At 37.2% G+C, this 12,451-nt stretch overlaps 1 protein-coding gene across 2 annotated transcripts in view; it reads right to left on the bottom strand.

Annotated features, from left to right (window-relative positions):
• Positions 1–4,859: 4,859 nt before the first annotated feature.
• Positions 4,860–12,451, bottom strand: part of ASPM (assembly factor for spindle microtubules) — a 31,826-nt gene continuing 24,234 nt past the window's right edge. For both annotated transcript variants that reach the window (XM_081039311.1, XM_081039312.1), the window contains exons 16-24: positions 12,089–12,185; positions 10,777–10,986; positions 9,654–9,803; positions 8,767–8,958; positions 8,103–8,295; positions 7,809–7,963; positions 6,329–6,505; positions 5,682–5,851; positions 4,860–5,118 (exon numbers count right to left, since the gene is read on the bottom strand). In XM_081039311.1, the coding sequence (XP_080895437.1) occupies positions 5,019–5,118; positions 5,682–5,851; positions 6,329–6,505; positions 7,809–7,963; positions 8,103–8,295; positions 8,767–8,958; positions 9,654–9,803; positions 10,777–10,986; positions 12,089–12,185 (1,444 nt within the window). In that variant the 3' untranslated portion in view covers positions 4,860–5,018. The remainder of the gene's footprint in view (positions 5,119–5,681; positions 5,852–6,328; positions 6,506–7,808; positions 7,964–8,102; positions 8,296–8,766; positions 8,959–9,653; positions 9,804–10,776; positions 10,987–12,088; positions 12,186–12,451) is intronic.

Below are 12,451 nucleotides of genomic sequence, written 5' to 3'. Positions count from 1 at the left end.
CTAGAAACCTAACAAAATGAGAAAGTATATTTACTGTTTCAAAATTGTTGGAAGAATCTCTTTCATTCTAGGTAAGAACAAACATGATGTTTAAATGTTTATTTTTTCAAGTCAATATATTTACATGGTACAAACTTCAAAGGGTAGAAAGTGAAAAGTCACTGGCCTCTACTTGTCTCTCAGGCTCCAGTTCCCCTCTCTTGAAGGCAAAGAAGGCCCTCAGTAACTTTGCCCTCTCCCCGAGTTATTCTAGCCATTTACAAACAAATTTGCATCTTCTAACGCACTCCTTTTCACATAACAGTGTATACTGGAGGTCGCTCCATAGCAGTGTGCTCCTTATGTTTTCAGATCAGCATAGGCTTCTGGTATATGAACGTATAATTTAAATCAAATTCATTATTGTTGAATAATGAAGTTGCTTACAAGATTTTCTTATTGCTGAGATTTCTGCGATGTCCAGTACTGCATGTGTCACTTTGCACATGTGAATTTAAGTGATTATAAAACAGATAAATATTGCTAAAGTTTTCTAGCGGAAATTATGGCAATTAACTCTCCCAAAAGTACAAGAGGATGTTTTCCGAGTCCCAAAACAGTGTTATTAAACACTCTATGGTTGCAATTTGATAAGTAAAAACATCATCACAGTATAGTTTAATTTACATTTTTCTACAATTGAGATGGAAGAGTTACATGGATCTGAAAGCCATTTTAATATTATTAAAATGCTCTTTGTTCACTTTTCTATTAAACTGGTCTTTTCCATGTGGTCTTGTATGAACTTTTTATATATTAAGGAAAATGGAATTGGTCTGATTTTGAGTTGTATGCATTTTTTTCCTGGTATGCTATGTATCTCAAATTTGTTATGGTAGATTTTGCAAGTTAATTGATCTTTTCCTTCAGGAGTTTTGGATTTGTGTTATAGTTACAATCAATCCAAAGTCATTTTTTTTAAAAAACAATATTGACAGTCTCTTATAGTACTTGTTTTAATTTTAATTGATGAATATAAATCACTGTGAATGGTGTCAGTTAACAAGATTATTTATTCCTAGAGAGTTGCCAATTATTTTTCAAATCATTAATTTATTGCCACTAATCTGAATTTCCAATTTTCTCATACGCTAGAGTCCAGTATACACTTCAGGTTTTTTAGATTCTCTATCCTGTTTTGTTATTTACTCTCGTCACGACTTTACCACCAGCCTTTTAGCTTTACTAGCCATAGAATATATGTGAGCATTTAAGACTAGTCCTCCCACTTTAGTCTTTTTCAGAAATTTCATCTAGTTTTACTTGTGTATATACTGTTGAAGAACTACAGGCTGGAGTAAAGACTCTGGAGTCACTCAGTTTTGATTTATAATCTCAGTATCCAGACGGTGACTTCAAAAAAATCTCGTTTGTACTTACATTTCTTCATTTCTAAAATAACGATGAACACAGAAGCTACCTCAAGCATGTTATGGAAATTCTGCTGATACTCCACGATCTGTTGATCCCTAAAAAAGTCACTGTTCAAAATGGTTTTGGAGACAAATTCCTAAGCCAATATTCATAAGCACTTTTAAAGGAACTATATCCCAATTCAGGGGGAAAAAAGGGCAGTAATACATTGAGTGGAAATATTAAAAGGTGACAAAGATGGAATTATAAACATGTCATTCTCTCTTTCCTTCTTCCTTCATCTCTCAACCCTGTCAATAATAAAATTCTAAAATCTTTCCTCATCTAGATTTTGAATAGTCAACTGTAATAAAAGTTTCTTTTCAACGATATGATTATGTTCCATGGGCATTATCCATGCTTAACAAAGTATCATTTCTTCTCCACTTTTGCCAAAGTCGGCACTTTAGGGAGAAATAATGAAAAGTTTGGCTCACTGCACTCCTTTCTATGTCCTGCCGAGTTTGCCTCAGTACACACCAAAGCACTTCCAAGACTCAGGCACACCACGGCTTTTGTACTCACCTAATTTCCACTCAGTGGACGCATGCTCAGAAGAAACGGATGTCGGAAGTGAGGGTTATAAAGCAGAAGCCATGTTTGTTAGATCTGTCATTCGCCTCGTCAGGGCAGTCATGGATGCACACGGCTTTACTGGATCAGCTGCAGCAGAAGCTGGAGACCTCTGAGGAGACTATTTGGCTCACAACCTGTGGTCTGTGTTTCCCGTATTGGTTCCTTTCCAGGTGACCTGAAATAAACAGCATCCTCAGAGTACACAGGATGGAGGCTGTTAGAGGAAACGTGTGCGTGTTGACTATGAGGCAAGAACCAAGACGGATTTTCATGAAGAAAGCTACCTGGGTCTGTTTGTCCTGTGTCAGCGTTTGCATTAGAGCAAATAGGAATGTGGATGGGACAGAAAGGTCTCTCAGGAAAGTGGTGGGAAATCTGGACAGCTTCAAAGAGAAAGTCACAGTAGAAGGAAGACGCTGAGTGACACTGTTCAGGTAAATAGGAAGATTGTTGGGCTATTCTTTGAATGTACCTCAAAAAATATCCATTGCAAAGATCAATAGCAAGAAGAGTTTATTTCAAACACTCAAACCGTGTTTGGCAAAGTTAAGTCTGACACTTAACGATGCTTTGGCAAAGTTAGGACAAAGTTTAGATCAAATTTCATTTTTTTCTCATTTAGGTCGTAATTTAAAAAAGAGCTATCACTATTACAAATACAAATGCTCTCTGCAGTACTAATGGAATATTACTCACAGAATAAAACTCTACTCTCTGAGACTTCTCTCTGAAATAGGCTTCCATAAAATTTATTTAAAATGGTCCATAACTTAGGCCAGCCCCAGAAGCACTCACTACTTTAGGTAGTCTTCCATAAGCACTTCAGGAAATAGGAAGGCGTTGGGTATATTTCCTTCTTTCTTTACACAGGTTGGAAATTTTTTCACATGTTCTCAAAAACAAATTGTAAATAATGTCTCTGTATTATTTTTAGGTCTTGTGAAGAAGTTACAAGCAAAGTATTTTCACTGGAATTCTCCCTCTTTGTTGAAAGCAGAACTTACATTAAATTGTCACTTTTTCTTTACACCAAGAATCAATGACTAGTTAAAAATATAAAACTTAAAAGCAACTCTATTAGCACCATTATCTACTAACAACAAGCAATCCAAAAGATTTTCTTAATCAGTAATAGCTTTAAAGTACTAGGCTTGCACTTCTAAAAACAAAAATCAGAAGTCATAAAGATAATGCACCTGGAAAAAAAAAATCACCTACCAACTGAGAAAAATTTGACCAACTTCAAATACAGAATACACGTGAACTTCTTCCTCTCAAGATGAAGCCAAAATACGGTATAAATAACAAGCTGAATTACGGATATATTGATAAAATTTTCCAAGAATGTAAAAGCAATGGCTTTTATTTACAAAAATTACAGCTTTGTATTACACATTTACAACTAAATTAAAAATGACACTGCATGGTCGTCATGACCTCTACTGGAAATATGGGTTATTACAGGTCACAAGAGGGTTAATTTGAAACTTACCTAACTTCACCATGAATAAACTCACCTGAAAGAAAATTAGATTCCAGTTAATGCATTTAGATTCCTTCTTTAACATAACAGCTGTAGAAAATAGTGATTTCTAAAGTAAAAGGCTTGATTACTTCTCAGCCAGTCTACACACACACACACACACACACACACACGCCTTTAGCTTTAAGGAAGGCTCAGAATCCCGATATGGATTCATCACCTAAATTTAGGAGAAATGTTCTTCCTATAAAAATAGGTATTATGTAGTTTTAGTATGAGTTTCAACAACAAAACAACTTGAAACACGTGGAAGTCATCTTGCATGTGTGACTTCATAGAAATATTTGTGTAAACGCTAACTCGTTATAACCACTGAAGGGGAGATTAATACCAATAACAATTTATGCTGATTGATTACATCCTACCAGTATCACCTACCACAGTAAATACAATGTTCATACTAAAATTCTGTTGAATAAAAGAAGGGGGAAAAAAGCACTTCAGAGGGTCAACAAAAAGCAGTACCAACAGTGCCTAAAACCCTTACTGCAAGAAAAACCATGAAAGCAATACCAAAATTTATGCCGAGTTAATTTCAATATACTCTCTAATATACCAATATAATTTTTAGATGTATCCTAACCAAATCCCAGACTATTTCAGACTAATTAGGTTAAATCCTTCTTCTAAAAAATTAGTAAATGAAGCAGTTACATGGTCTGTCCATTTCTAGCTACCACTGAGTAAACGCCAACAGTGACACATTTTTATGGCTTCCATTTATAGACACGTTTGGGGACGGACCCCAGCAGATTGGAAACAGCCACTGGAACCAGGCTCCGAGAGTCCTGGGAGCACAAGGGCTCATCCTGATGGCAGTGACCCAAAGGTATAGAAACCACAGAAAATAACAAGTGTTTGTTTTGACAGCAAATCGTTTTCACGTCTGTGGAACAAGTGTCTATTAGATACCTTGCTCCCACCGTCAGTGCAAAGCGAGGCTGCTACTGTACGAGGGGCGGGCTGCCCTCACCGCTGCCCTGGGGTCATGTCCCTGTCTGGACCGTCCAGTTATCAGGGACACACATGAGGACTGTCCATAGGCCTCGGGATTTAGTCCTCTTCTCACTTGTGAGTTATCAGAATCTTAAATCTCCAACATCTGTTTTAGAAAAATGCCTCGATTTATCTATGAAACAGAGATAATAACTTACCCTATTCCCTTTAGGAATATGATATTCAAACTAACATAATATTTTAAGATAATAGACATGAATAACTGTTATACTCATTTTGTGACATACCAGTTTCTTAAGTTCATTAAGCTATTCAATAATAAAAGAAACAATGAAGAATGTAAAAACAGTTTATTTAGTACATGTATTTCTTCGATTTTAATACAAAGTCAGATTTTAGGAGTTCTACAAAAAGAGCCAAAACACTTCACACATTCATGATTGGCTTTACTATTTCTTTTCCCTGTACACACTGAAAACATTTATATTTACTAATAAGGAATGCCAAGAGTATCCATCACCAATCGAATAGCTTGCAGGGGACTTGTGATCTCCATGTTGTCCCTTCTCAAAACCCAACCTGGTTTAAGTCTGTGAAAAGAACGAAACCTCCCATTAATAAAGTTCTCCTAAAGGGCTACCCTCACCCGTGTTACCTAACCACGTGAGGTTACTCCCGAGCACAACTGTCCTAATTCCAGACTGATCTCTCCAGCTTCTTGGGAGATGGTCCTGCTCCCTGGAGCTTACGCCATTTAGATGCACCCTGCCGTACTTGGGAGGACTTTGAAGGTGACCATAGTGATATTCAGCAATTAGGTATGTGGCACTTTTTCTGTGTATTCTTTTCCCCATTGGTGATCACATTCACCGTCAAGGCCTTCAGTGCTGCCTGATGATTCCCTAATTTAAATCCCTAGACTGATTCTTCTGCCCTGAATCACATATCTGATCTGCTAAAACTACAGACTTCTTACTCCATTTACTGAGATCATCTCCCTTAGATTCACCAGGTTCTGCTCTTGTTCATACGTTGTTTCTCCATTGTTAAACACAATATATTGCTTATAGTAGACACTCAATAAATGTTTCTTGAATGAATGAATGAATGAATGAACAGTGACATAATGCTATAGAACACACTGACCGCTTACCTTGAAACCACTCTGGTTCGTACAGGTGTTTCTGGAATAAAGGAAGTGCTTATAGAAGAATTCTTATTTTGCTTATAAAGTATTCTTTCAGTATTCATTCTATGTTTACGAGCTGTTAGTTTGTAGAGACTATAAACATAGTCAACAACTCTGGACCTATTTCGAACATCCTAAAAAAGAAAATGCACGTTTATTAAACCTAGTAATTAAATTTCGCATTCCTCCATTTTACCAAAATCAATCACAATAAATACACACTATGTAGTAAACCTATGAGCTTTTAACAATCAAAAACCAAGCTCTCTCCGTTCAGTGATTAGATTGGTTTAAACTACATGCTAATTTGTAAGACAAGTATAAAGGAGGCACGTACTAAGAATTGTACATTTAGGTCCACCTGAGTGAAAAGGCAAATATCAGAGTCAGTACCATCGTATTCAGTCACCATGTCTTGGGAGCGTCCCTCTTCAAAGTTTCCAAAGTCATACAACCCTAAGTCAAGCACAATCTCTGGCCTAGACTACCACACATCTACACTTGCCTCCCTCCTTAACAGTCTCCCTACGTCCACACATGTTCTCCCAAACCCATTCTTCAGTCTACGGCGAGAGTGATGTTAAAACTTAAACCAACTGATTAGCACTCACAGAAGCTCGATTCGTGGTCTTCAATAAAACAGCTAACAAACAACAAGTTTTGGTGAAAATACTTCCGCTCTTGTCGGCAACCTTGTCACCAGGCTTTTCTCGGTACATCTGCAAAAGCTCCAACAGCGTATCTACACAATTTTCTACGTCGTAAACTGCGGAAGTCGTTTTCTCATACTTGAAGAGAACAGAATGAGATTACAAGTTATAGCTAACACATATGTCCTTAGAAACACCCCAACCAAACAGAAAGCGTAGTGCCAAAGTTTGGGACTGTCTGCAGCAAGGGCAAAGGACTTAAAAAGGTGACTGTCACATACTGCACTGCCATTTCTGAATCCATCTTATAGGCCTACTTGCATTTTCATTTTTTTCTTCCCAAACTACTGTAAATTTTCACAAAACGTGAACCAAATCTATAGTCTATGAAAGTGACCACCTTGAAGTCAATAAAACAAGCTTAAAGCCAAGGCCATTTTAGTGAGAATCTTTCAGGAAAAGATAGCTTGTCTGTGACAGTTAATCATAGGGTAAGATAATGAAAACGGAACCTTTAATTAGTTGCCCTATTGCACGCTTCTTGAGCGCAAGGTGAGCTTGCTTTAAAATAAAATATATTTGATACTGGTAAGTCTAAAATATATTTCTCCTGCCTCAGTTTTCAATTGTTGACTCATTTAATCCTCACAACCTCCTGAGGCAGATACCATTATGGCACCCATTTGACAGGCACAGAAAGTGAAGCACAGAGAGGCTAAGTAACCTGCAGGGAGCTGCAGAGCTGGCATGCAAACCCAGGCGAGCTGGAGTCAGAGTCTGTTTTCTCACCCACTACTTCTCAGCAAGGAAATGGGGGGTAATGCGCTTCAAGTTGGAGCTGAGGGATGAGACGGCGAAGAGAAATCTGTCATCTCAGTGCCACTAATTGCACGCATTACAGTTCAGGACAGACAGATGCTGCCAGTCCAAACCCCAACAGACAGAGGATTACAGGGTAACTAAGTGATAGCAGTATCTTTATTACATTTTGCCAGACATGTGTGGAGGAGGTTCCACCGTTTCGATACATTGCAGTAGGTAAAAACACCAGCTCTAGAGGCGGGCAAAAATGGATCTAAATTCAGCTCTACCACTGTACCCACCCCCACCCCGAGTCTTCAGTTGAAGAACCTATGTAACAATTATTCCTCTCTATGATGTTGGAATAATAGTATGAAATACCTTAGAGACATTTCTCAATAAATGCTAGTAATCACTGTTACCAATATTATAAAGACAGAAGAAATAAACTCATAAAAAATAGTGTTTCCAGGAACAAGGATGTTAACAGATTAAACATTTTTTCCCCCTGAGCCTCTTACGGCACATGAACGAATTTTCACTTGGGATTTGGGTTCCAGTGGTGAGGAAACATGCACCTAATCGCTGAGCCAGGTGTACTGGCCAATGCAGCACCTTTCATCCCTGAAATGGGAACTACCTTGGCGACGTTGAGCAGGACTTGCACAGCATAACTGATGACTTCCATGCAGGGGACACTGCGATTGCAACTTCGGATCAAAACAAATATTTCAGAAATCGCTCCACTCTGGGCCATGTTCTCACAACAAAGTGGAGACAACCTAGTAACTACCTCTGCAAGGCAAAAAAAGAGAAACTCACAGCAACAAGGTGAGGTTTTAGTTAATACTGTATCGTTAAAATATTCTCTGTACACTCAGGTAAAACTGCATTTCAAACTTCTACAAGACATTGTTAAAGCAAACGAACTAACCGAGGTGCTTTAAAGCCTCGAGAATAGCTGAAAGGTGCTTGTATGTCAGCAGGTGGTGAAGCGCAACTGCGGTTCTTCTGTAGAGCTTGCTTTCCTCTCGAATCTCCCCATTAATCATTTGGAGGCTGCTTCGTATAGCTTTAATTTTTGTACAATCATTTTTCTTCCTCCAAGAATAGCCTCTCCACAGTGCCTTGAAGAGATAAAACTCAGGAATTTTAAGATTATAATCCACAATGTTTTGAACTTATATTCGTATCTATTTCCACAAAGTAAATATTTTCAGTAAATTTATATGATGTGATCAGATACTTTGCAACTAAAACCTCATCCAGGTTCTAAGAAATAGCAAAATCAATTCTTCTAAAACAAAATACATGTGATATTCCTGTATATAAACTGGAGTTCAGTCACTGACCAAAGATATGTAACTCCGTTTAAAATGCTAATATACTTTTCTTCTCTCAATCATAGGCTTCCTCCAGGGAATTTGAAAATCAAGGGCTTCGCAATGAAGTTACGGTAAACGTACTGTTTAGAAGTTACCCTACTTGCTACTCTCAGCTTTTAAAAATGTATGTGACTGCATTTTTTAAATGTTGGCTATCATATAAATGAATTGCAAACCAAAGTCTTGAACTAAAATCAAAACATTTTCAGTTACCTGAACTTTAATGATTCCATTATTAAATTTTTCCTGCTTTTTACGGAGGAGAAAACGGCGTACAGCCTTCTGTATTACTGATGCAGCCCTATTTTGCTTCCTCATACGTTCTTGAACTTCATGCTGAATTTTTATGACGCTATGATATATCTGCATAAACTTCTGTAGCTGTAATCTTGCTCGAAACCATCTCTGTTTAAAACACATGAAGATTTCTTTTTAACTTCAGTGTTTTAAAAACAAACAAATACACATAAATTAAATAAGCAGAACATTACTTAACAGAACATTGGAAAACACTTTGCACCCCCCTCAGGGGCATCACTCCTCCATTCCCAGGCCACGTGGGTGCCTCTGTGTGTAAACTGAGCCTAGACAGCACTGCCTTCATTTCATAACTTATGTCAATTCTATCAAGCTGCATGTATCATTCTGCAATTTGTGTCTTCACTCAATATTTTGTGTGTAAATATATGTTAACATACATAAACAGAAAGAACTCCTACAGAGCATAAAAAAAACAAACATGCACCTAATCGCTGAGGTGCGAAAGAAAGAGAAATGGACCCAAAAGAAAAATGGACAAAGTATATGAAAATAAGAACACATTGTAAAAAGCATACAACACACGTGTTGGCAAGGACAGAGAGAGGCAGGGACCCTCAGCCTTAGCTCATCGGAGCATAAATGAGTACGATGACTTCAGACAGTAATTCATAGCTTTAGTTCTGTGTCATAAAACATCAGCCTACTCCTAACATCACATCATCCCAACAATCTTATGGCCAAAGGGTGAATTTCTATGACCTTACCATAAGGTACTTGGAAATTGTTTGTTAAATATCAAAAAATATATCGTATCGTTTCACTGCAAAAGGAAAGCTAACCTGAATACAAATGACTGAATTAACATGCTTTTCAGCATTCTTCACTGCCATGCGGCGTCGATATGCTCTTTGAATTCTAAGAGCGGACAGGTGGTAATAGGCAGCAGCTGTGAAGTGAAGAAGCCTAGTGCTGGCTCTCTGTTCTAAAATCTAAAGGAGACAAAAAAAATTAATAACCACATATGTGACCTTCAATCAATATTTACTTCTGTATATTATCAATATCAAATTATATAAATTAGTAATAACTTTTAACTATGAAAATTATTTACATTGTAACTGAAAGTGATTATAATCCTTTATTATACAATATTTCCACTTTTGTAACCCATAACTCAGGGTATAAAAAGCAAAATTATATTTTCGGCACTTTACTAAAGAATAATATCAATTTAACTAGAGTACTCAATCACATCTAGTTAAGGCTGTAAATGTGCTAGTCATTACGAAGAAGTATATGAATATGAAGCTCAAAAAAGGTTACAGTCTTCCAAGCAAAACTGTTGAAGGTGGTGATAATCAATCAGACAAAAGTATCTGAATTGATTTCTCCAGTATTAGTCTAGCAAAGGTCCAGCACAACTCTTGGAGAAGTCTCCTCCAATTTATATTTAATGAAGAAAATACAAAACATTTCTCCAGTTGATCTGCAAATGTAATTAGCTTGTCTTTGCCAGAGTTTCATGTATGGGATGCCGGAAACATCATGAACATACTAGGAAGGGCTCTGTTGGGCTGCAGACGTGGAAGTTGTCACGGGAATGGCAGTGACAACACCTCAGAGTTGCTTGGTGGCAGCAAAAGGCCACTGGAACAACAACCTTCTTCACACATGGAGCCCCCCTTCCCTCCTTCCCTCAGTTCCTTTGTTAAGCTTTATTACACAAGAGAAAATTTACTTTGCCTTTTGGTGCAAAAGGCATTTTTGGGAAATAGGTTCAAAGAACAAAACTCGACAGCAACCAGTGATCTGGGTACAGGGCTCTACAGAAGCTGAGAGAGTGTAAATTAAAGGTTATATTCGTTCTGAAATTACTCTCCAAAATCTAAAATTGGTTAACAGCATTTTACATCAAATACTTGAATTTCCTAAGATGGAGATATTCTACTTAAAAGTACTTACTCTTTTTCTCACTAACCAACCCCGTACCAGTGCTTGTAGAGCAACTGTAGATTTTCTTAATTCAACAAATTTTGTCCTTTCACTCTTCCCAGACTTCCTGGCTCGGACATGTCTCTGTATGGTCAAAGCAGCAGACTTCTGCCGACAGAAGAGCTGCCTTGCTTTATATCCTCTAAAATTTGTTTGGATCAAACAAGCAGCTCGATGTCTCTAAAAGGGAAAAAAAAAATCACAAGTGGTCTGAATAGATAGAGATCATAATTGCAATCCACTGGAGGTTCTGGAGTTTCTCAATATAGAGTGAAATGGCAGAACTACGACACTTTTCACAATCTTAGCAAAGAATGTCATATTGCACAGGTAAGAAAAGGTGATGGCGTATAATTTCTAACCCAAGAATGAAGTTTGGATGATGGCGCAAGCCAGGGTCAATAGCCAGACACCTGGTGCCCTTTCCCTCTCACCCTCTAGATACTTCTCACGGTGAGGGGAAAGGGCCAATGTCACCAGATGACGAAGCATTTAATAAAAATACTACCTCCAACAGAGAACGGAATGGGCACTGTGAACAGCTCCGAGGGAAATTGTGTGTTGCTTCAAGAACCACCGCATACTACAGGCACATCTTAGATTCCTGTTATATGACATCCTGACAATCAGGTTCTAAGACACGTAAAAAGTATAGGAACTGAAGGGGAAGCCAGGTTTGTTTCACAACATAGATCCCCCACCTACAAGGAGAATGATCTTGGCTAAGTGACCTTACCTCCCCTAGACCTCACAACAGGTACGCCAATAACTACACCTCGGAGTTATGATGAGGATCAAATTAGTAAATACACAGTAGGTAGAATAACAGTAGTGGCTAGAATCTTAGGGAATACTACATGCAATTCAAAATTTACAAGTAAAATTGTAATTTTCATGTCTTTGATAAAAAACCATAGGTATTGTAGCTATTGTAAAGATTTGATGTTAAATATTTTAAATAGATCACCACTTGTGGCTTGAAGAGTCTGTTATTAAATGTGTGACTTAAACTATACAAAATGTTTTGTCTATTAACACTTTTCCCAAATAAATTATTTATTCTAAAAGTCACTTCAAAGTTGGGCTTGAGACTATTCCATAAATGCACATATACATTAACAAAAATATTCACAAACGGTATTTTTGGAGTCAATAGAGGTTTTAATTGACGGCAGTGATGTGTTTGAAATAATGTATTGTTAGTTCTTAAAAACGTTTTTTTTTTTTTTTTCTGTCCTAAAGTAGTTCTTCACAAATGAGCTGCATTTATTTTTAGACTTACTTTCAGCATTAAGAAGTGTTCACGAGCAATTCTTCCAGAAAGTGTAGCTCTCCATTTTCTCTGAATGATAATTGCTGATGCCCTCACATTCAAAAACCTAAAATGTAGATAGTAGAAAGCAATTTCAAATTAATCTATTTAATAAGTACTTATTGACCCCTCCCCATTTAAATACTAGAGGATAAAGACAATGTAAGAATGGAGAGAATCAAACAAAGTGGAAAAATATATTTAAGTTCTAGCAATCATAATTTTACACACACACACATTGAAAAAAAGTTTTACAATTGGCAATATTCCACTGGGTAAGAAATATGAAGTTGCAGAATGACAAAGAAATCTGAACAGGATAGTATGATTAAC

Source organism: Rhinolophus hipposideros (assembly GCF_964194185.1).
Source record: "Rhinolophus hipposideros genome assembly, chromosome: 26".
Classification (NCBI taxonomy): domain Eukaryota; kingdom Metazoa; phylum Chordata; class Mammalia; order Chiroptera; family Rhinolophidae; genus Rhinolophus; species Rhinolophus hipposideros.
The sequence above is the reverse complement of the archived record's forward strand: the minus strand, read 5'-3'. Positions and strand labels throughout refer to the sequence as shown.